Source organism: Xyrauchen texanus, chromosome 18 (assembly GCF_025860055.1).
Source record: "Xyrauchen texanus isolate HMW12.3.18 chromosome 18, RBS_HiC_50CHRs, whole genome shotgun sequence".
Classification (NCBI taxonomy): domain Eukaryota; kingdom Metazoa; phylum Chordata; class Actinopteri; order Cypriniformes; family Catostomidae; genus Xyrauchen; species Xyrauchen texanus.
The window spans coordinates 34,533,785-34,559,379 of NC_068293.1; the positions used below are offsets into that span (position 1 = coordinate 34,533,785).

The 25,595-nt window shown below is 38.7% G+C and overlaps 1 protein-coding gene across 2 annotated transcripts; it reads left to right on the forward strand.

Moving 5' to 3' along the window:
* The first annotated feature begins 5,259 nt into the window (after positions 1-5,259).
* Positions 5,260-25,404, forward strand: mcm3ap (minichromosome maintenance complex component 3 associated protein). Of its 2 annotated transcripts, none has more exons than XM_052147848.1 (31): positions 5,260-5,355; positions 5,772-7,285; positions 7,711-7,946; positions 8,041-8,122; positions 9,576-9,723; positions 9,910-10,112; positions 10,220-10,359; positions 10,708-10,905; positions 11,053-11,321; positions 12,670-12,832; positions 12,962-13,122; positions 13,237-13,460; positions 13,917-14,194; positions 16,455-16,555; positions 16,941-17,072; positions 17,171-17,275; positions 18,569-18,721; positions 19,111-19,308; positions 19,436-19,504; positions 19,822-19,956; positions 20,038-20,191; positions 20,560-20,821; positions 22,080-22,177; positions 22,299-22,689; positions 22,890-23,153; positions 23,287-23,416; positions 23,515-23,685; positions 23,800-23,944; positions 24,033-24,181; positions 24,676-24,823; positions 24,912-25,404. In XM_052147848.1, the coding sequence occupies exons 2-31, from the start codon at positions 5,866-5,868 to the stop codon at positions 25,083-25,085; spliced, it is 6,501 nt and encodes a 2,166-aa protein (XP_052003808.1). In that variant the 5' UTR covers positions 5,260-5,355; positions 5,772-5,865; the 3' UTR covers positions 25,086-25,404. The 2 variants fall into 2 exon arrangements, with proteins under 2 accessions (XP_052003808.1, XP_052003807.1); XM_052147847.1 differs by having other exon boundaries at positions 5,323-5,489.
* The last annotated feature ends 191 nt before the right edge of the window (positions 25,405-25,595 follow it).

Below are 25,595 nucleotides of genomic sequence, written 5' to 3' on the forward strand. Positions count from 1 at the left end.
TTAAAATATGTAAAGGTATATATATATATATATATATATATATATATATATATATATATATATATTAAGTTCAGTTCCTTTTCCATGCCTGACTTATATTAACACATTCATAAGGTGTGGTTGCACTGACATATTAATCCAAAATAAGATGCAGGTTTTGGTAATGTTTGCCCATTAATGTATAGAGACAGTCTCTATCTTAATAATCAAGGACATACAATAGAAAGTAAACAACTGTCTTTCCTAATATTTCCCTATATATTCCCTGAATCCCCTATATTAATGACCACCCCATCATCTAAAATATAGTATAGCTTTGTCATGAAATTGTTCTTTGTGCATTGTATTTCATTACGCTGATATACATGTATTTTATGAAATTGGATAAAAATGACACTTTTTATGGAATTCAGAACCACTATGTTTTGTTTTTCAACATTGTTGGAAGTAGAATGGAGAATATTCAGAATCGTGATATAACCTAATGTGATTATCAAACTTCAAAAGAATAAGATTTAATTAAATAAATACATGTGCTGCATCTCTCAGAGGGAAAACTTGGCACTGTTGTAGCGGGGGCTTGTGAGCAGGGGTGTAGATTCCAGGGGGGATGGGGGAGGTAATCCCCCCAGTAATCAAAACAAGCAAGTACAGCCCCCCTAATATTTATACCATGATCAATGGAAACATGTAAATGCTTCACGTTGCATGCCCCTCAAAGTTAAAGCCAAATCTACGTCCTTGCTTGTGAGAGTTTTCAGCTGTTGCAGAGCAATTTACAACCATTAAGCTATATTGAAAATGTATGACAAGCGATCACTAAGTGTTAATGAATTATGACAATGTTTACTTTTAATTGTTTATATTGTAATACATAGTAGATTACTGTAGGAGTGCATATTTTATATCCCTTATTTGTTTGAATGAGCAGCTGGAAGCAGTAAAGCCATAGGTAGAGCTTGTGCAAGGCGTTCCCCCACCTCATTTACAAACTTTAATTACTAGCGGGAAGCCAAAGCTGACTCTAGATGTGGCCGTGGCCAAATTCATCTTAAAATGTAAATCACTTGAATCACTATGTGTGTTGACTTTATTTCTGAAAGAATTTAACATTTGAAATCAAACATAAAATAACGTAGTGCAATTCTTACATTAATACATATTTATTAGATTATAGTTGCATTTGCAACATTCCATTCCTTGCATCCATTCACATTTAAAACAATAGGCTAAGCATCCAATCAAACTCAAAACGATCCAGCATAGAGATGACTGAAAATATTTTCATCATTGTTCCTTGAGCTTGTGAAGAAGACTCTCCACTGGATTTAATTTTAATGCGTCTGCAGGTCCAAACGGTTCCATTTTATTAATTTTTTATTTTGCTGCATTAGCTTACTACATATTTAATTTGCTGTTATGCAAATAAAATTTGTTAAAATGTTATGCATATTTGCTTGCTGTAGCCTAATATATATTTTTAATGTATATTGGGGGGGTACAGTTCTGCATAACACTGCAAATAATTGTAGCTTATCACGGCCCATTTGGCACATTTTGCGGCCGACCCACCACCCAGCTCGGTTCTCCCGATGGCCAGTCCATTTTGACATGCGCTAAGCAATCCTCTTTGTTCTAAATAGTATGACAATCTACAAGGAATTACCTTTCCATCCATTTACACAAGTGAGATGTTAACACCATAGGCCTGTAGTTTCCTGCATTATCTGGTCATTGCCAGGCTTACTAAAAGGTAGTATCAGAGCACTTTTCCAACTGCCAGGCAATACACTTTCTCTCCATATGTTATTGAACAAGCTAAATACAATTTTCAAGACTTCATCTGGTATTTGTCTGAGCATAGCATAGTTGGTCTTGCCCTGGAGCCGTAACCACTTTTCTCTTAAGGCCATTTTCAACATGTGAAGTCCATGTCAAATGATGATCCATCACTATCCTTTTTCTTTAATACATCAGTAAATGTTCTTATAATGTAATATATTCATTGTTTATGTATTTAATCTAAATTACTTCCACTATGTACAGTACACTTGCAAACTTCTTGCCCAGAAGATCAGCTTTCTCCTTATTTCCTTATCCTTAAATGCCAGATATTCTCCATCAATCAGAATTTTAACAGATTTTCATTTCACACTCATCTTTTTAATCATTGACCAAATGTCATTCAATTATATTTCTCTGCCAATGGAGTAGAACTGTCTCCATATTTTCCCTGCCATAGCTCTCTTCCCTTTATAGTCAATCACATTATCTTGCCTCAAATGATTTCTTTGAATTCTAAATGCACAATTTTTTTCTTTTATAGCATTTTTACATTCATTATTCCACCATGGAACAATTTTCCTTTTCCCATTCACTGTGCTCTTAGGAATACATGTTAATGAAGCACTAATAATCATGTATGTCTCTGCTTCTGCACAGCTATCTAAATCACCCTCCATCGATATTCTTTCAATGGACTCAATATAACATCCTCTAAATTTTTCCCAGTCAGCTTTAGGAAAACACCATCTCTCTATTATGTAACCTTCCTGCACATGCAATTCAAAATGTATAGAAAATACTATCACAAAATGATCACTCCCTATGTTAGTATCATTCATTATTGTCCATTCACAAAACTTACTAATATTTCCAGAGACTAAAGTAAGATCTAGGCATGAAACTGAATTTCTTGTAACAGCCACCCTGATACCTCTACCATCATTAAGAAAAGCAAGTGATCTCTCCTCCATCAGTTCTTCAACTACCTCTCCATTTGTATCTGTGTGATCGCTTCCCCATAGATGGTTGTGGGCATTGAAGTCTCCACTCCATATTTCTCTTCTATCAACACTTTCTGCGATCTCATGAAATATTTGCATTGATAACTTCTTGCAACGATTGTAAAAAAACTACTAATTGTATGTCTCTTCTGGGACTACACATTTCTATCACAATACATTCATACACATTTGGGACATTTACTATTCCATATGCTAAAGTATCCTTAAGAAATGTTACACATTCTCCACCTTGTGTTCCAATTCTGTCACATCTAACAGAGCTGTAAGCTGGCATGACCAATTCCAAGTGAGGTCTTAACCACATTTCTTGTATACAAATAACTTGAGGTACATCATCCAGATCTCCTACAGCCTTCTTGAATTCTTGCCCAATAGCCATTACATTTCTGGCATTCCATTGGAGGATATGAACTACCATGAGGTAGCTAATCACCTTTAGAATGTCCATCATAATTGGAAAGGTTCAACATCTCATAAATCAGTTCAGCCTTGACTGCATCATCATAATAAACTTGATTTGTTACTTTATATTTCTGTATTTATCTAGCTTGCTTTTGAACAGGGCATCTTCCAAAAGCAGCATTGTGTTTACCATCTTAGTTGCGGCATCTGATTTTTGCATCTTTACCACATTTACCATCCACATCTAGCACATCTTAGCTTTCCTTTACATTGACCTGCAGTGTGTCCCATTCTTTGATACTTGAAACATCGCAGTGGGGCTGGGATATACTCACTAACATCATACCTCAAATATCCCATTCTTTCTTTCTTGGGCATAACATTTTCAAACTCAAGGACTACTGACAGGCTATCAGTTTTCACCCCCTTTCTTTGTGTTTTTAGTCTTGTAACTTTCATCACCTTTCCTCCTTTCACTTCCTGAATTATCTCATCCATCGTCATTGTCAAAGGTACATCATAAATAATGCCTCTAAGCTTAGCTGCATTCCTTGGGATATGAAGATTGATCCTCTCTCTGTTCAGTGTTTCCGCATTCAGAAACGTATCTCTTTGCAGTTGATCTTCAGCAAAAATCAATAGCCTCCTGTTGCTTAAATATTTTGCAAACTTAATTTTACCCATTTCTTTTTCAATAGCTTTCATCCGTTTTAGTGGGTGAAAATGCGGCCCTTCTTTTTTGAACGTTACCATCAATTTCTATTCAGTTTGTTAATCCTCCTCCTTCACACTTGTCTTTGTAACCTATGTTTTTTTTTGACCATGTCGCCCACCTTCAAACCAATAGTTTCTTTCCTCTTTCTAGTTACATCCTGCCATGACATACTATCACTATTTCCATCCGTACTATCCCCCATGGTAGTTACATTCATGGTACAGTTGTTGCTAATCCCGCTTCTCAGTTCAAAACACCAGAGATTTCCTTCCTCGTGGTCTACAAAGAGCAATGCTGCTTCCGGTTACCCAGCACCTCGCAACGTGATCTTCTTCATGGTGTGTTAGAGAAATACTCCATTATTATAACTCATAAAGTTTAAGTTTAACATCCGCCTATGAGTAAATTGCAAACATTTCAAAGTAAGTGTCCCTGGAGTATTTCAAAGTTAAACTGCCTTTAAAGTTAAAAGTTCCACACTGTGAATCAAATCTGCCATTTGTCCTCCTTGGAGTTTAGAAAGTTTGCATCAGCCAGATATGCCATTGCTCTTCTAATGAATTTCTCTCTTACTCTGCCCCACCCCCCCATCCTGTGAACACGCAAGAACCACCCCTGTTGCTGATTGGCTGGAGTTGTGTTGTGTGAATCGATCTGATCCACTTTGTTTTTGTCCTATTTGCAGAGCCAGGGCTGTGTACAAATACTAGATTTTTTTTCCAGCTCACCCACAGAATGGACAGCTAGCAGACTGTGAGGAGATATTTGCAGAATTTTACAAAAAAGTGTTTTGATTAGAATTACTGAGTGCACCTTTAATATAGGCTACCAATTAAAAAAAAAAAAAAAAAAAAAACGATTGGCAGATTAACTTCTTTCAACAAATTATCGAATCAGCACAATCCAATATTGGTCAACCTCTGATTTGTATATATATAATGGTACCAATTATTTATGTGGAAAACATGTCCTGATTATTTTAAACTTGCATATTGTATAGCCTACTGTGTTTTACTGATAAGCAATGTTAAGGCCATGTTGAATGTGTGCCCCTGCCTGTTTAAATAAGAGTCTGTGATACAAGATTTATTTTGAGATTGTGTTGGTTTGTTTTGGTATGGGGATCTGGTATTGATTTGATCTGTTGATTTAAATAAGACTGTCTCCATTGCATATTTTAGAAGCTTACATGGTTACTTTAGTTTTTGTGTATCTTCATAAGAAAAATTTAAATTTAAATAACAGCAAAAGTAAAAAAAAAAAATACTTTTGGCCTATTTTGCTTGTACTGCAGTAGCCTGCCTCAATAATGATCGTCTGATTGTGTCATGTTGTCATCTGCCGGTAGAGGATGCAGTTGCATAAGCCTTCCGTCGAATCAACGCGCGAAGAAGAGAAATTAACATCCGTTTGGAGGACGAAGAAGCCGAAGTATTTCAGTTTTTTTTCAATTATTGTTTACAATTTTGATTGCGCTTGACTGTTTTTATAGATTAATCAGAGAGATGAAATACAGCAAAAATAATGATGGTTTGTTCAGGAAAATCGTTGTATTTTACATGTCGGTACGTAGTGACAGGAGCAGCAGCGTGATATTTGTTATTATCTTAGATGTTAATGATTTGATTTGTACGGTTTACACAGAGATTTTTGTTACATAACTTCCAAATTTGAGTAGATTCTTACATGTCTGAGACGTTAAAACCATGTTTTGTTTGTTGTGTACAGATTATGCAGAGGAATATCTATATATTTTATGAACGTCTAAATTATGTTTTCGTTAAATTGACAAACTATGAGAAACTGTTCACTTAGTGCTTGTTTCTATGTCTGGCTTTGTTTTACAGGATTTAGAGGATTCTGTGATTATGAACAGCATAGGACTTACACAGGATCCCGCTAGTAATTCTTAACTGTTGTATTTGTTGTCTTCCATCCACGATGGATCCTTCTAATATCTTTGGTAGACCACAAACTGCCTTTCAGGCACAGAGCAACACAGCTCAGACTGGAAACCCATTTCAATCCTTTGCCCAGCAGAACACGATGCAGGGCGTTGGCTTTGGACAGCAGTCTGCTTTTAGTCAGCCTGCTTTTGGCCAGCTAACTGGACAGTCTTCTGTTTTTGGCCAGACTCCCGCTTTTGGCCAGACGCCTGCCTTCGGTCAGAGCAGTGGGTTATCCCAAGGAATGGGGCAGTCACCATCTTTCTCCTCTTTGGGATCCACCCTGGCCTTTGGACAGTCAAGTTTGGGTCAAGGGTCACTGGATTTTGGAGCACCGCCGCCTTCATATGCTCAATCTACAGGGCAAACTGCGATGCCAGCATTTGGTCAGGGCTCTGCTTTCAGTCAACCATCTGAATTTGGTCTTGCCTCCGGTGTTTCACAGTCTTCGAGCAGCTTCAGCAACACTGCTACCATCCAGCACAGTTTTGGTCAGCTTTCTGCCCTCACCGCAACATCAGGCTCCTTGGTTGGGAGCAGAACTGAAAATCCCACTGGTGGCAGTGGTAGCCAGTTTAGTTTCAAGCCACCTAATGAAGCTGTTTTCAAACCTATTTTCAGTGTAAGCCCAGAACCTCCTAGCTCAAAACGGTCTTCTGCTCCAGAACCTTTTGTGACATCCAAAGCTGTCACTAGCAGCATGGACAGCAATCCCTCTGGTGGGTCACTCTTCTCATGCGTAAACACAAGCACTCTGGGTTTCAGCTTCTCTCAGCCAGCAGCAGCTCCCTCTGTGTCACTTTCCAGTGGTAATTTTTCACAGAATGAGACAGTTGGTGGTGGCACCAGCATTCAGTTCACCTTCTCTCAACCTGCCAACCCCTCCAGCAGCAGTACACCCGTTTCTCAGCCCACCACTCCCTCCTCCTTCAGCTTTACCACAAAGACCCTTCAGCCTCAACCAGAGACCAAAGTGTCTGCATTTGGTGGGACTGCCATTGGATCTTTTGGATTTGGGGCCTCAAAATCCGAAGCCACACAAAGATCAGAGGAGAGGGAGGGTGATGGTCAGAACAGTGGAGGAGAAACCATTTTTGGGAGTTTTGGTGTAAAGCGTAAGGAGGAGCTGATAGATCCAGATGCTACACAAGGAAAAACTGCAAAAAGTGAGAGTGCTGAGATTGAAGCAGACAGCACAAGGCAACAAGCCAAACGTCCGCTGCCGAGAAGCAGGGGCCCTGCTGGAGGGCTCTTCCGTAATGCATTGTCAGATCTAATGAAATCCAAAGTCAGCCCAGTCAGGAGAGAAGATCATCCACCAGACAGACCAGACCCTCCTGCTCCAGTTGGCAAAGTACCCCTTGTAACTTCTAGAATCCATGTTCCTTCAGTTTTGAAAAAAGCAGAGGAAATTTGTAAGTTTCTATTAATTTATGATTTTTGAGGTTCTTTCATGCAAAGGTGTTCTGAAAATCTTTTCTTGCTTATGTTTAGAGAGTGATGATATATCAGCTAGGCCAGTGAATTATTTTGGCAATTCTGAGATTATTGTATCAGCCAGTTTCCATGCCCCGAATAAATAGAAGTGTTAGTTCCCCTTTTCAAAATCTACCTACCATATTTATTGGATGATGCACGTTTTCTGTTTCTGTTGTAAATATAGCGTGAAGTAAATGTTAGACAAAATTGTAGATGTCTTGTCTGCTGTCTTTAAATTATTATCTGTATATCAAGGTCTAACATAGGCCATTGGCCAGCCTTATCTCTAAATATTGGTATCAGCCATTTAAAAACCCATATCTGTCGACCACTACTTTGTAGTCTTCCCTTGTTTTTATAGCACCTGAGGCTAAATCTCAGACACACTCACCAAGCAGACGTGCCTGTTGCAAGGAGAGCACAGACAGTTTGGGTGGTCTATCTCCCACTGATGCCACTGTCATCCAGTGTAAGGGGATACCGCCTAACCTCAACAGGAAGGACCTCATAACAAAGCATTTTGGCCACTTTGGAAAAGTGCTGAATGTGTTTTGCCGACCTAAGAAAAACCTTGCCATTGTCCATTTCCAAGATCATGTGAGCAAGACTAGTTAAATACTGTATATAATACTCATTCCTAGAGAAGTAATTATATTAAATTAATGTGCTCCTCTTTGTCTTCGTCTTTCAGGCATCTGCAGCCAAAGCCAAAAAGAAAGGAAAGATGTTCCAGAGGAATGAAATTCAAATATTTTGGCAAAGAAAAAAACAAAGTGAGTAACTCCACTGTTTTGAAAGCCACTAATGTAAGTGATATGACCTTGTGCGATTATGTAAATGCAAAAGGCTGCATTATGTTTGAATGAATCTATAGTCTGCATGAGCTGTGCATCAAAGTGAAGGGGTGGCACTTATCTAATACGCATTAGGGCTGCACCGGTACAAAACATTCACAGTTCGGTATGTACCTCGGTACAGCAGGGAAATTATTATATTTATATATAATAATTATTTTTGTGAAGGCTCATTTATACATGACTGTGCTATTTCTTCAACAAAATTACAATGCAAAACTTAAGAGCCTCTTGTATGCACATTGTATAAAACAAATAATAATAAAAGTAAATGAAATTATAATAATTTGTTACAAAATTAAGACATTATCAGTGCAGATTTCTGTCTTTTGCCTTTCAGCTCACCAGTTGTACTTATCACAAAATTTTCAAGTTTATAATGTGGCTCAAGCACATTAAGTAGATGCTTAAATCCTGTGTTCTTGACGACTGAATATGGTCACATATCTACAGTAGTAAATACTCCTATGGCATTCGTTATAGCTTTAGCTCTGTCTGAGCTTGCAACGAGAGGCTGCTTGAATGCCGTGGCAAGATTAACTTGCACAGGCTGTTTATGCTTTGCTCCCGTAAACCCTTAGACACATGTGGATCATGTCGCCGCAAATGGGTCTTCACGTTAGATATGCTTATCGACACATACCCAACATCAGTTAAACAGAGCCGACACACAGCCTTCGTGCTTTTCATTACTCGTTGCCCAGTATTACTGTAGTTTACTGCAAAATCATAATGCTCACAAACAATAGATATGAGGGAGATGGCAGTGGATCTTCTATACCTGGGTTATTTAAGTCCCGCTGTTGGGAGAAATAGCGAGCTAGCTTGTATAAACTTCATATGCATTTATGTGATCCGCAGTTTCTAGTGTCCCGTGTGGCGCTCTGTTCTATTAAGTTTTGGTTCTGTGCGGCCACATGTTGCTCCGCAATCTTTTTTCATTTTAGTTCCATGCGGTTTGTGTTGTTCGTTATGTTGTTTTAATATTGGTTTAACGCATGCTCAAATATGTAATCGTGTGATTGCGTGTATCGTACCGAAGGCCCTGTATCGGTTCGGTGCAGATACATGTACCGTTGCACCCCTAATACAAATACTCCAACCAAATTTGCTTGTAATGTGTATTGTGGATTCCTTCAGGTTCACTTTCGCATAATTTGTGTAAAAAAATGTTGGTCTCTACAAGTTGCTATACAAATATAATGTAACGCATCACTGGATGACAGATAAGGAGGAGATGACAGGAACTTTCGAAAAGAAGAGCATATTAAAAAATATTTTTACTTAGTCTGGAGACACAAGTCATGTTTTTTTTGTCAGTTTCTGTTCTTTTAACCTCAATATCTAAGCAGCAATGGTTTCTCATTTACAGGTCCAGGTGAAAAGGCCACAAGACCTACAGAAGTCAAAGATGTGAGTGGGGAGACAGAGTCTGGAGCTGGATTTTTGCAGTCCTCCCCTAATCGCAAGGCTCTACCCAAATTAGTAGCCATCAGCAACACTAGCTCCCTCGTTAAAGGGTAACTTAGACATATAATATTAAAGAATCTTTATGTAACTGTGTGCAAAGTGCTGACAGTTTCATAATGAATATATAAAATGCTTATCTTGTTTCTCATATCAGCAATGCAGTCATTTGTATTATAGTTTTTACTATAGCATTTTGGGCTAATTATTTATTGCTGTTTGTTGTTTTTCTGTTCCAGCTCTCCAGTTAAGAAATCCACTGTTGCTAAAACTCTTCAGTTTGACATTGAGTCACAACTAGATTTGATTTCAGAAGATCAGAGTGTAGACTGTCCCGTTAGCAACCTGCCCTCAGTACTGCAGCCCCTGATTGGTCAGGTGGCTGAAACAGCTGAGGAGAGGTACCGCCTCCTAGAGCAGAGAGACAAGCTCTTACGGCAAGGTAAATCTATATGTGGTTATTAGCTTTTATATGGCTTGTACTGTGTTTTTACAGCTTCTATAAGAACTATTAGTGATTTTGAAATCATTTTATTTTTGTCTCTGAAGCTCGGCCCAAAAGAACAGACCTTGACCTGTCTAAAGTTTTTGTGGGAACGTGCCCTGATATGTGCCCGGAGAAAGAACGGTACATGAGAGAAACACGTAACCAGCTGAGCGTCTTTGAGATCGTTCCCGATACAGAGAAGGTTTGTGGCAATAGAGATCAGTAATACAAATCCACATTTTTGTTATGGGTATTAGGACAAGGTTCTTGTGTGAGTCATATTACAAGAATAATTCACTTGATTTAATAAGCCATGCTAATAAAAGGTGAAGTGTATAATTTCTGCATCGCTTGTGTCAATAGGTGTAATTATAAAAATAATAATAGATAAAAATGTAGGTTTCCTCAACACTCCCCCATCTGCCATTGGTCCACATCTAACACATTCCTGGCGAAAACAGTACGCCATGGATTATTCCTTGTAGGAAATGCCTTAACCATGGTTAACTTTGAGTTAATCCTTTTTAATAATTCTTCACATTCTGTTCAGGTGGACCATTTTGCTGCCATTAAAGAGTATAGCAGGTCATCGGCTGATCAGGAAGAACCTCTTCCACATGAACTCAGACCACTTCCTGTGCTTAGCATGACTATGGACTACCTGGTGACTCAGATTATGGACCAGGGTGAGGGCAATTACCGTGACTGGTATGACTTTGTCTGGAACAGAACCAGAGGAATTCGGAAGGTGAGCATAAAAGCTTTCATTGCTTTGATCTAAGGCCTCATTTCTAAGGTGTTATCCAATTGATTAAAATATTAAAATACTGCTTCTCTTTAATGTTTCAAAGTTGCCATTGTTCTTAATAGATATGTGTCTGATCCCCTCTTACAGGACATTACCCAGCAGCATTTATGTGATCCAATAACGGTATCACTCATCGAGAAATGTACCCGTTTCCACATTCACTGTGCCCATCACCTGTGTCAGGAACCCATGATGTCTTTCGATACCAAGATCAACAATGAGAATATGACAAAATGCCTGCAGAGTCTGAAGGAGATGTATCAAGACCTAGCCAGCAAAGAGGTGTACTGCCCAAATGAGGCGGAGTTTCGACAGTACAACGTTTTGGTTAAGCTTAATGATGGAGATATTCTTCGGTAAAACCTTGAAATTTATGCTGCCTCTTTTTTTCTGGCTATATCTCTTACCAACTAAAAGAGTAATAACACTAATTTCAATTGTACTTTGTTTGGTTACATGGTAGGGTTTGACTTGGGTGAACTTTAGAGGCCATTCCCACAGAACAAATATTTGCATCCTTCTGTGCTGTTTTTTTTATTTTTTATTTAAACATGCACAAGATGGATGTCTTCTTGCTGTTTATTTCAGCGTCTTGCACATGAGCTCAACTTTTTTACACACTGCATCAAATATAAACTTTTTCAAATGTGTCTTGAGATACTTTTTTTTGTGACAAGCACGTTCTGTCTGAACTGCCCCTTAAAGAGTGAGCATAGGTCTGTGTAATAATGAGCTCCTTCAGGTAGGGAGGATCCATGCCACTTAACGTCATTTGCACTAGCAGGAGCCCTTTAAACTCCTGTTCAGTTGTTGATATGTGAGCTGTACATTTTGCTGTGGTTAGGACTCCAGTGGTGCTGTTTTTAAAGGAATAATTCACCCAAAAATGAAAATTCATCATTTACTCACTCAAGCATTCCAAGATGGGTATGACTTTCTTCTGCAGAACACACATTTTTTTTTTTTTTATCTCCGCTCTGTAGGTCCATACAATGGAAGTGAATGGTCACCAAAGCTTTTACGTTTTAAAAAGCACAATAAGGCAGCATAAAAGTAATTCATAAGACTCCAGTGGTTTAATCCATGTCTTCTGAAGCAGCCCTATCAGTTTTTTGCGAGAACAGACCAAAATATAACTAGTTTATCACAATAAATCTTGACCTCAGCAGTCTCCTTGGGGATCATGAATTCAAGCTCGATTACTCTTCCTAGTGCCATCTAGCACTCTGCACATGCGTCAAGTGCTAAGAAGTGTAATCAAGCTTGAAATCATGATCATGCCTAGAGACTGCAATGGCAAGATGTACAGTGAAGGAGTTACATTTTGGTCTTCTCACCCAAAACCAATTAAAAGCTGCTTCAGAAGACTGATTAGACCACTGCAGTATTGATGACCTTTTATGCTGCGTTTATGTGCTTTTTGGAGCTTCAAAGTTTTGGTCACAATTCACTTACATTGTATGGACCTGCAGAGCTAAAAAATTCTTATGAAAAATCTCCATTGGCATGAGGGTGAGTAAATGATGAGGGAATTTTAATTTTTGGGTGCTTTGTTCTGATGGTTTATAGGCAGTTCACTAAGGATTGCATTGCAATAGTCAAGGAGAGTGGGTACAAATTTATGAATGAGTTGTTGGTATCAGAAGTGATGCTTTAAGGTGGATAATCTATTAATCGGACTGCCTACTTTGTTTGTCGATGCAGTGAGGTGCAGCAGTTTCGTAAAGAGGTACGAGAGTCTCCAGAGGTGGACTTTGCTGTCCAGGCCTTTGCAGCACTCAACAGTAATAACTTTGTTCGGTTCTTCAAATTGGTGAATGCAGCTTCCTATTTGAACAGCTGCATACTTCACAGATATTTCAATCAGGTCAGTGCATCTTGGCATATGATTGGGTCATTTTGTGCCCAGAATTGAATTAATTTAGCACTCAGTCTTTACACCTCTTTGTTTCTTCAATTGCAGTATGTGTGTGTGTCTTTTTGTCATTATGTTTAGGTGAGAAGCAAGGCTCTGAAAATCCTCAATGTGGCTTTTACTGTTGGGTCACTGAGATCCACCATTTTCCCAGTTGAGGATTTTGTAAGAATGCTCATGTTCCGGAGTGCCACTGAAGCCACAGACTTCATTCAGCAATACGGCCTTAGTATCAGTGATGGGTAGGTCCTACTTTGCTGAATCCTTTTTAAATGCAGTAGTGTCCAATGTCACTTTAAAGATGCTGAATTCTTAAAGGCATTTTAAACTAATAATGTATTGTGTCCATCACCCAGCATGGTAGAACTAAGTCGGACAGCCTATCAGGAGCCAGATTTCTCCCTGCCGCAGAAGAAGTCAGTGGCCATTGAGAGGAAGAGAACCGTGCTGATTGGAGAGGTGGTGAACGGTGGACCGCTGCCCAACCCACCCCATCACACCCCCGTTTGCAGCTTTGACTCCAACAACAAGTACACTGGAGACGGTCTCTCCCTAGATCCTCCACCAGCTGCCCCAAAGGGTGTGGATGCATTTTCTTATTATATCAGTGAAATTTTGAATCAAGTATATTCTTGTTTTAAAGACCCTGTGAATTTGCTTGATGATGACAATGTTTCTTTCCAATGTTTTTTCAAAAGGTTTTAATTGCATAACCATAATTTGTGAATTGTGAGTAGCTTGCTGTTGAAGGTGTTATTAAGGAGAGGGTTTTTCTCATTTTTTTTTTTATTTAATTATAGTCTGTACAATGCTGGTTGAGTCGTTAAGATTTTTGAACCGTTTTCCCGGAAGATTGAGACTGTACATTTTAAATGCATATATCTGTGATTATAGTGAGTTTTGTCATAATTTAGGAGTCATAGATTCCCTCAAAAATAACACACATGCACTAAAATTTTTTTTTTTAGGGGTCATTAAGGTTGTATTTAAAACAACATTAATCAGTGGATGAACAGGTGTGTCTTTTTCTTTGCAGTTTATTCACAGAGGCAAGAGTTGAAGCCTGTGATGGAGACTGACTCCAAGCCTTTGATGAAAACAAGGCTGCTGGCTGAACCACGGTTGTTTGTTGTGCCCACTTCCATGGCAGAGCCTGTGAAATCCACAGACACTGAGGAAATGGGAGAGAAGTCAGATACAGCAGAATCCACTCTGCCTGTGGTGCCTCAGATGCTCTTCCAACCCATAGCACCTCCACAGCCAGCTCGACCAAAGTCACCTCCGCCCAAACCAGAACCAGTCTACACAGATCAGGTGAGACACCCATTTCAGGGCTATCAGTGGTTCAAAGTTGATTTATCCCACAGCTTTCCTAGCGTTCTACAGTAAAGATTTGTCTGACTGACTGAGCCAGCAGTACAGTTTTGTACTTGCCCTGCCTGTTGATTTATCACTTGCCCTTTTTTTTATATATATATATATTTTTCAGAAAGTAATGTTTAATTTTTCAAGTTTCTGATCAACAAAAAATTAAAAAAGGGTATTTATATTTGCGTGTATATATATATGTATGTGTGTGTGTGTGTGTGTGTGTGTGTGTGTGTGTGTGTGTGTGTGTGTGTGTGTGTGTGTGTGTGTGTGTGTGTGTGCGCGCACTGTTCATTATTCCAAAACTTATTCCAAATGTTTGGAATAATGAACAGATTTTGTTCTTATGGAAAGAGATTGGTACTTTTGTTCACCAAAGAGGCATTCAACTGTTCACAATGTATAGTCAGGACAATAATAACATAAAAAATTACTATTACAATTTGAAAAAAAATTTCAGAGCTTCTTAAACTAATTAAAATAATTCTCACCACGTGCAGCAATGACAGCTTCAGAAATCTTTGGCATTCTAGCTGTCAGTTTGTCCAGATACTGAGGTGACATTTCACCCCTCACTTCCTGTAGCACTTACAACACTCTTTTCCAATTATCTGTTGTCCAATGTCTGTGATTCTTTGCCCACTCTAACCTTTTATTTTTGTTTAAAAAGTGGCTTTTTCTTTGCAATTATTCCCATAAGGCCTGCACCCCTGAGCCTTCTCTTTACTGTTGTACATGAAACTGTTGTTTGAGCAGGTAGAATTCAATGAAGCTGTCAGCTGAGGATATGTGAGGCATCTATATCTCAACTAGAGACTCTGATGTACTTATCTTCTTCTGGCCTTCTACATCTCTTTCTGTCCTTGTTAGAGCCAGTTGTCCTTTGTCTTTGAAGACTATAATATACACCTTTTGAATTAAATCTTCAGTTTTTTGGCAATTTCAAGCAATGTATAGCCTTTGTTCCTCAAAATAATGATTGACTGAGTTTCTAGAGAAAGCTGTTTTTGACCTAATATTGTCCTTAAGACATGCCAGTCTATCGCATACTGTGGCAACTCAAAAACAAATACAAAGACAATGTTAAGCTTCATTTAACAAACCAAATAGCTTTCAACTGTGTCAATTGGTACCAAATTAGCAATTTAGCATGATTACTCAAGGTTAAGGTGTTGGAGTGTTGGCTGCTGGAAATGGGGCCTGTCTAGATTTGATCAAAAATGACTTTTTCAAATAGCGATGGTGCTGTTTTTTTATATCAGTAATGTCCTGACTATACATTGTGATCAGTTGAATCCCACTTTGGTGAATTAAAGTACCAATTTCCTTCTGAAACAGCAAAATCTGTAAATTATTCCAAATGTTTGGCCGTTAGTGTTTATATAAATGTATTTTTCCTTTGCAGCTAGATAGACAGTTAAGACCATCAGATAAACCATTAGAAAGATACAGTAGTTAAAATATTTTTTTAATAGTTTAGACAAGATACAGCTGGGGCCCCCTATGGAACCTCAAGCCAAAGTAGCCCACCACCGTGTCTTTAGTCACTTTCCCACCATCGGGCTTAATGGTTCTGAGCACAGTACGGAACTATTACAACTGTTAAGCACGGTTTGGCACGGCATGTTTATACACCATTTTTAGCCTGGAATACTCAACCGTGCTGGTGGAATGGCTATAATACATGCCGACTTACTAGTATAAATTTGCCAAGGTAACTTGTAGTGCTTTTAGTTGTTTCTAACTTGCCATGTTCATTAATATTTGGCTTAAGTTAATAAAAAAAATTTATGCTTACCTCTCACTAATCACCAATAGATGGATCTGTTACATACCACAGTGGTACAAGTGTGGCTTTGCTATGAGAACTGTTTGGTCCGATAGTGGAAAAGGGACTTACGATATTCTGGGGCCTAGATATGAATGAGACATAGTGCTGGATGGCTGCTAGGGGAGTTCTGGGTGGATTAATATGGCAAAGATAGATGACAGAGAAAAAGAGAGAGCGAGATCAAGAAAACCGAACCAAATGCACTTAGCATTTTTTGTGATATTTGATCATTTTCATATTCAACCCATTTTGATGCTTTCAAGACTATAACAAATCATGCTAACTAGACAACTTAGTGACATTTAAGTCAGCTGAAGCTTGTCTACACTGTGGTACATGCACAACCTCACTGATGATACTGTTGATCTCTGACAGGAGATGATGGCAGAGGTAGAGACAGTAATGAATGAGGTAGTTGAGGCTGAAGTCTCTGATGTTACCCGTGCAGCTGCTGAATACGTGTCTGCAGCCCTCAGGTAGGAACTCCAGATCTTTAATTGTTTCATGATTTAGATTTGCAGTCAATCAGTTTTATGGTATGCAATTAAATTGGCACCTATTTTGCACAATATTTACTCAGTATGTGAGAACAGAAAATTATTATTTATAGACAAGACTGATGGTAGATTTTGAAACTGGCACATGGTGTAAGTAGCACAGTTAATTGGTGAAGCAGGAACTGTTATAAGCTGATGTTGATAATCTTAAAGTGACCAAATATTGTACAATAATTCAGACTAGCTGATGTCAATCTCACTAGTCAGTACTGACATAAAGAATTTACCTTACATGCTTCAGTTTTCCTAACACAAAATCTAACAATGCTTTTTGCACCTAAATGCATCCTATGTGCTCCTGCAGTGTGAGTGACAGCGAGCTGAAAACAGTTGTGAGTGAAGTCTTACAGCAGATGTTGTGGGAAGTTTCCACCTCAGAGATCAAAGTTGAGAAGGAGAGAATCGCTGAGGAGAAACGCAAGATTGAAGAAGCCAGGTATGTGTAAGACCCTCGCTCTTCATCTTTGTTTTTCTGTAGAGTTTTGTTGTATTTAAGTTTTTCGACCTTTCTTCCCTTATTGTGTTTGATGTCAGGTGGAGAGAAGCCTTCCTTGAGCAGTTCAGTGGTGAGCTGTGTGCAAAAATCACTGAAGAGGTGCTAACAGAGAGCATCAGAGAAACCGCAGAGGACGGTATCAGGTATTTTATCCTACCGTAACATATTCACTTCAAGTCATTGTCTGTCACCCTTGTCTTTTTAACTGAGGCTTGTAAGGGATTATTTTTGTGAAGCTTCCAGGAACAGCAAGCGTTTTCAAAAATGCTGTGCACTTAAAAAAAAATGGAAACAATTGGAATAAACTGTGAACAGGCACACAACTATTAGATAGGGTCCTCACATAACTTAAATAAAAGTTTGGCAGTAAATCTCACAAAACTTGTCAAGTAATTTGACCAGGTCATATTTCACCATCACCATAAAATGTTTATATGGGTCATTCAGGGGATTCAGCAATATTTAAACTTGGAATTATAATATATCATATTTCCTACTGCCCATGTGTCACATGTTCACAAATTTAATGACCACACATATAACATTTATAATTTATTTTTCTCAATTTTACAGTGCATCTGAAAAGTATTCACAGCGCTTCACTTTTTCCACATTTTGTTATGTTACAGCCTTATTCCAAAATGGATTCAATTCATTATTTTCCTCAAAATGTGAAAGAAGTTTGTTTGAAATCTTTGCAAATGTATTAAAAATGTAAAAAAATCGCATGTACATAAGTATACAGAGCCTTTGCTCAATACTTTGTTGAAGCACCTTTGGCACTAATTACAGCCTCAAGTCTTTTTGTGTATGATGCTACAAGCTTGGCACTTATTTTTGGGCAGTTTCTCCAATTCTTCTTTGCAGGACCTCTCAAGCTCCATCAGGTTGGATGGGGAGCATCGGTGCACAGGCATTTTCAGATCTATGCTGGTTTATGTGCTTTTTGGAGCTTCAAAATGTTGGCACCCATTCATTTGCATTGTATAGACCAAAAGAGATGAGAGATTCTTCTAAAATCTTAAATGTGTTGATAAACGCATTTCCCCCTAAATTCTCAGTATTATAACATGTCTGCAAATTTTACATCATAAACTTAAAGCACTACAACAAATACTACCAAGTATTTATACCATGATGTATAAATACTTTAAATGATAAATAAGTATTACAGAAATTAGATTTTTTTTTTTTGCGTTGCAGTATTTAGAAATTTGGGCAAAAATATCCTTGATTGCCATGAAATTGTTTCGATGCAAATAACATCTTTTGAGGTTTTTAAAAATTGACAATTTTCTTTTAAACAAAATACCTTTTCTTAGCTTTTGATTTTGTGGTGTAATATGATCTGGACATGTTCTTGAAGGGTTTTGTTAAGTTCACACATGAAGGTGTTCAAAGGCCAAAAACTGGATGATGCTGTTCTTTTCTTCCAGGCTTGCATTAGAGGAGAAGGCTGCTTTTATTGCACGATGCTCAGAGGAGGAGTGTACCAGTATAGCAGAGGAGACTCTAGCTGAGGAAGTGGCTATGATGGCACAAGAAATCCTGGACAATGAGTTGAGATGCATCCACAAATTCATCAAGAGGTTTGAGGAGCTTACTTAATTATCTTTGTGTGTGTTTCTTTGTCAGTTCCAGACTGTGACAAATCCTAATCCCATTCCACTCTCTTTCCCTGAGTAATGTATTGCATTCTCTTCACTGTACTTTCAAATCAAAGAAAACAAATCCAAAAAATAGAAGCTCTTAAATTGTTTTTCAAACTGTTTGTTTTTAAATGTCTTAAAAATTGAGTTAGAGTTATTGGACTGTTTAAAGTCAGTATCTGGTAATGATTTTGAATGCTGCTGCAGCATTCCCTCAATAGATATTCAGATGTGTAACATAAGACACTGATGTCTTAAGGACAGATCTATAAAGAAGATTACCTCTTCATTAGAACCCTTTAAAGAACGAATGTATGTGTTTACTCTAGGTGGCGTGACGTGGTAGCCGTGCGTCGTCAGCTGAAGAGACAGATGCGAGGTTTCCCCGCTGCTCCAGGCTGTGTGGATCCACTGTTCAAATTGAAGGCCCTTGTCCCCAGTGCCCCCTCCACCCCCTCTCTGGACCTCCTGGCTCAGGGGATGGTTAATCTGGGCAACTCGGGGAACATGGCAGTTTCCTGCACAAGGTCTGCATAACGTTCTGGAACTTAATGATATACAGATTAGGATTTGGTTATTTATGTGCTTAATTTAAATTCTTATTGTAATACATTTTTTATTGACACTAACAATTAACTATAATTTATTTTATAGTTTGCTGCAACTGAGACAGGAAACGGTTCATCAAATGAGAGTGTCCTACTACTTCAATTTCTTACTGAGGTAAGAAGAATGGAGATCACACAGTTTTGTGAATGAACAACTAATTGTCTTTATGCTTGAAGGGGTAGTTCACTCAAGAATGAAAAGTCTGTCATTTGCTCACCATCATGTTGTTCCAAACCCATATGTCTTGATTCTTTTTTCCATACAATGAAAGGGAATGGTAACTGAAATGTGGACATTCTGCCTAACATCTTCTTTTGTCTTTCAAGGAAGGAAGAAAAAGTGATATGGTTTGGAACAAAATTAGGGTGTGGAAATGATGACATAATTTGATTTAGGTGATCTAACCCTTTATTTGTCATTTTTTTTGTCAGTGAACGTGTATGGAGACCTCTTGATCTGCCTGCACTTGTGGCAGAAAGCACTCCTAATGCACCTGACAGAATGTTCTGGAAAGCCACTCTTTTATTGCCAAGCAACTACGACAGTGAAACAAGCTTTGCCAGCAGGTACTGGAAGAAACTATGGGAAATCTGTGAGCTTCAAAGACCATGTGAAATTGTGACTCACTTCTATTTGCTTTCATGTAGCATTCTGACAGAGTGGCTTGAGGTGAAATTTGGTGGAGGAAATACAACTGATGAGTGTGCGAAAGAACCGGAAGGACAACTGCAAACACTGTGCATCAGTCACAGCCTGACAGATGTTAGGGGAAAGACTCACAAAGTGCACATCGCTATAAAGGTGAGCCTCAGATGTTAAGCACTGTCTGTCTTTTTTTTTTTTTTTGGTTTTAAGATGTGAAATTTGCTGAACGTTGTATGTTATATTGATGTAATCTGTTCCATTTACATTTTATTATTAAGCAGACACTTATCCAACAATGTGCTAACCAATCAGACTACCATTTCCCATAATGGCATTGTAACCAATTACAATAATGAAACAAGTTTTTCAACCAGTTGTTGAAAGTCATGAAAATCACATGTTTTTGTGATCAACTGACGCTATCAATTCTGAGTACTGTATTACTTGTGCCCATACCTAACCTGAATGTCTTTGCTATTGCAAGTGATTAACCCGTGTGTGTGTGTGTGTGTGCGCACGCGCAGGCAAGTCATGGGCCCCTGAGCACAGAAGATCAGTGTCTGCTGGAGGAACAGAAGGAACTCCATGGTACCAATGCTCTGCTGATGCTACTGCCCCCTATAGCAAGTGCTGGAGAGGGGCAAAATGAGGATGTGACCCTTCTATCTGCCCTCCTCCAGCTGAGGCAGGTGCAGCAGGCCAGCTGCTGGCACTCTCCTGTACCCCTGGTTGTGGTGGTACCTGGCAAAGATGAGGGTGGTACCAGTGATCGGGGTTTGGAGGAAGGCAAGTGCAATGAAAGCAATGAGATACAGTACTTTAATAGCCTATATTTGCAATGAATAGCGTGGTTAAAAAGCACTTGAAACCTATTAATGAACAATCTTTTGGAATATAGACCTTTATTAAGCCACATAAAATATTGGAGCAAACCTCTCACACATTGTTTAAAAAAACTCATACTTCCAGGCACATAAACAACACTTTCTGTTCCATAAATTTGATTGATTCCAGACAGTTAATCAGTTTGGAACTGCCCTTTAGGGTTTGGCTTCCATTCAATGTAGGTTAAATACCACGTAGATTTAAATGCCATCCCCCTCCTCATGTAAATTAGATTTTCACCACAATCAAGTTTGTAATATTTCTTCACTTTCTAATGAATGGCTATAAAAAAAAACTCAATGTGATGACCTAGAAATAACTTTATTTTCTACATGGAGCCACAAAAAGTTCTCTTATCATTTACGCACCCTAATGCCATCCCAGATTTGTATGACTTTCTATCTCCATTACACAAATTAAGATTTTTAGAAGAATATCTCAGCTCCATAGGTCCATGCAATGCAAGTTATTGGTGGCCTGGTCTTTGAAGCTCCAAAAAGCACATAAAGGTAATACTTCAGAATCCAGTGGTTTAATCCATGTCTTCTGAAGTAGTCTAATCAGTTTTGGGTGAGAACAGACCAAAATGTAACTCCTTTTTCATATGTATATCTTGTCATTTGCAGTCTCTGGGCACGATCATGATTTCAAGCTCGATTACACTTTCTAGTGCTTGACTCATGCGCTGAGCGCTAGAAGGGTAATCAAGCTTGAAATCGTATTTGCCAAGGAGACTGTTGATGTAAAGATTTATAGTGACAGAGGAGATAGAATTTGGTTTGTTCTCATATAAATCCAATTGGGTCACTGAAGCGGAAATTGATTAAACCAATGGATTACTTTGTTCTACCTTTATGTGCTTGTTGGAGCTTTAAAGTTTTGGCCTCCATTTACTTGAATTGTATGGACCTACAGAGCTGAGATACTCTTCTAAAAATCTTAATTTGTGTTCAGCAGAAGAAAGTAAATCATCCACATCTGGGAAGGCATGAGGGTGAGTAAATGTTGGGAGAATTTTAGTTTTTGAGTGAAATATGCCTTTAAGCAGTAAAAGCGCTGCTAGTGTGAAAGCTCTACGCATGCCACCTTTCAGTGTGAAACAGGCCTTGGACTGTAATCTGATTGTTTATCTAATTATTTTGTTGTCTCACTTTCACAGCACTCATGTTGAATACATTGGTCAAAGATGGTCTCATCTCTGAATACATCTTTATTCATATACCAGCAACCCTCACTGACCTGCAGGGCTCAGAGCAGGTCAGTCTGAACACGTTACTCAAATACTCAGCTAGTTAAAATATTAGGCATCTTTAAACTGAAAAGGAACATTTTAGAATACAAAATGTAAAGTTATATTCTCTTTATTGTTCTGCTTCAGATGAGTCATGTGGTGAGGTGGCTTGCTGCCCACTCTCCCGTCTGCCCAGACCTCACCTCTCAGACCCTGCTGCAGGTTGTTGAGTTAGGCCTGTGCCGTGAGTTCCACTCGAGACTCCAGCGAGACAAGCAGGAGAGGAAATATGCCGATCTTCCTTCTCAGCCCCCAGAGCCTATCTTGCAGCTCTGCAACAGTGTGCTGAGTTTCCTGGCAGGTGTGGTCTCATCTGAGCACCTGTCCGGTCTCTGCTGGCCACCACCAGAATTCTCTCTCCCTGAAAACATGGAGCTGATTCCTCATCAGGAATGGAACTCTCCAGAACACCTGCACTGGTTGAGGAGGGCCGTTCTCAGCCGGCAGCTTCCTGAGTGGGATCTGCCTCCCATTAGTGGTGAGTTCATCAATGGCAAAGCAGAATTTGCATACAGACAGTTTAGATAAAGAGTATTCAGGTTTCAAGAGCTTCAGTCTCCAAATATCTTTTTTCAGAATATAGGGAAAAACATAATTTTTTTCATAACTAGTTTCTCATTTCATGTGATTAACAATCACACTCAGTGAAACGAAATCTATCTCGTCCCTTTTCCATAGCCACATGGCCACATTTATGTGCCTCTATATTCAAGTATGTATCCCAGATCCCCAACTCTCCCTTAAGCCAACCCATTCTAATGTCCCGCCTGGAGAACCTGCTTCGAAGAGTCAACTTCCAATATTGGCTTGAGAACAATGCAGATGAGGATGACTTTGAGAAGAGTGGACCATCCTTTGATGATATTCCTTGGGATGAGGTCATATGTCTATGTGTGGAGCATCGTATGAAGGACTGGATTTTAGATCCTCTTGTGGCAGAAGGTGAGAGCTGCAGACTTTGGGATAGACTAGTAGCAAAAAAGCAATGGCTATTCTTCTCAGTATCTTATTCCATCTTAACTTAATACATTTTCTGTTGTTATTAAAATGTCTGTTTTAACTGCTGCTGTCACAGATGCCCTCACAGATGATGGTGAGATTCTTGTGTACTTCAACAAAGACAGCCTGAAGGGTTTCCAGCCTCCTGATATTTGGATAGAGGCTGTGAAACAGACATACCAGGAGAAACAACTGGCAACAGAAGTGTAACTATGATGTTTAATTCATTTGTATTATTTACTTAAAATGTTTACATTTCTCAGAGAAAAACTAAAACAGAATTTCAATGTTCACATATATGTAGGTCTAATGTCAGGCCGCCCCCCATTGCACCCAGACTTCTCCCGAAGCAGAAGCTGTTCCAGAGCCAGTTGGAGGAGCAGCCTTCTGTTCCAGACACTGAACACATTCCCATAGAGCAGAGATTTGATCATATTCTCTCTTCCATTCGTGAGATGAACACTGAGGGCCAGAGGTTAGCTTTAACATTTTTATAATTAAGGGTTAGCTGTATTTTTTTTTAATACACATCAGTTGCTTTGTGGTTGTTGAATGTGTGCAGAAACAGTTATTTTGCATGTATCTGTAGGATTAGAGACCAAATGCAGCATCGGATTGAAGCTGATCCTTTGGACTCTCTTCCATTTGCTCTGCCCTCCACTGTCCTCCCTACATCTCCTCTGGTCACGACATCCTCCCGCAAACGCTGTGCTGCTGGCACTGTCCACATACAGGTACTGCTTAACCAGATTCATCAGTCATTTTAAAAAGGTAGTTAATTTTATAAATGCTTTAAATCTCTATTTTGTGTGTTATTACAAGGAAATGGAAACAACTGACCCTTTTGGGAAGATATCATCACCTTGCAAAAAGAACAAACCCTTTGGTCCAGACAGCACACGCACTCCCTTAATGGAGCGACTGCAGCGTACACTCTCTACTGTACACGAGATGAATGCTGAGGGCCAGAGGTTAGTTCTAAATTTTGTGTGGGGGGTTAGTGCTTGTGCTTGTACATTTGCCGAAACTTCTTTCGCATGTATTTAGTTGCAGTTTCAGAAACATTCTTTTCCATTAAAGGGTAGTAATTGCCCCCTGGATTTGATTTTCAGATTGTTGTACTTTTATGAGTGCATATTTCATTCTAAATATAAAAAATATGCACAGTCAACCTTATTTTTCAAATACTTACATTTAAATATTTACATAGTTCTTCATCTGAATAAATAGACTGATTATATATGACCTCTTAGCCATAACGTAAAATCAACATCATATTATTGCATAAAACATGGGCCTAGAATTAAGTATTTAGGACTACATCAAATGTTGCAAATAGAAAAACAAAGAAATGCTTTATGGGAGTATCTTTTGCTCCCCACATTTTGAATTTTGAGGGCATTTTTGTCACTTTTAGTGTCACTTTTGCCCCCAGCCTCCCTTAATTTCTGACCCTGATCTTTAGGATTGGTGAGCAGATTCAGCGTCGGATTGAAGCAGACCCTCTGTACTCTGCCTCTTTTCCTCTTTTCCTACCCTCTACCCTCCTCTCTACACCTCTGGCGATGACCCCGTCTTACAAGCACCTTGCTGTTGCTTCCTTCCACAGACAGGTACAGTTATACCGGAAGACTAAAAAGGAGTCTTTAAGGATTTTAAAAGGAGTCTTCATCATAAATGCTTTTTTTGTGTTGTTTGAAGGAAATGGAATCAGATGACCCAGTTGAGAAGATGGCATCTCCTTCCACAAAAAGTAGACCAGTATCTTTAATTCAGCGTCTGCAGGACTTGAAAAGAGAGCTGTCAAGTCAACAAGAGGAGGAGCGTGTGTGTGATCTCAAACTGAAGTGTCTTGTAGACATTGTGGAGGACTGAAGGGTGGTGTCTCTGTTTTTCAGCAAATGCTGAATGCCACACTACCACACTAAATTGGAGAAAAAAAAGTTTTTTATTGGCCTATTGCTCGTTATTGATATGCAGTTTTATTTTGCTTTGGAATATTTTTGACTATTAAAAGAGTTTGCTAAATAAGTCATGTGCCGCCTCCATTCTGTTCATTTTAATTTCAATAGAATAAGAATGTACAAGTTAGAATTTGTGCATTTTTCTTTAGACACCTGAAAAACACCTAAATAACAATTGAGTTGTATGTATTCATTAAAATATATCTCTGCTGTGTTTAATGTTCAGTTTTTGGTCAACCATAAAACAAGTTTTTATGAAACTTCTGTATGGCCTTTTTATTGGAAAATCGTTTCAAATTTTGCGAAAAGCATACTGTAAAACGTGTTTTACATAACACAAGTTTAATATTTCATGTTTGTGTTTTGTTGTAATAACGCGTTAGATCACGAAATAACATGCGGGTTAAGTATTCATGACGTT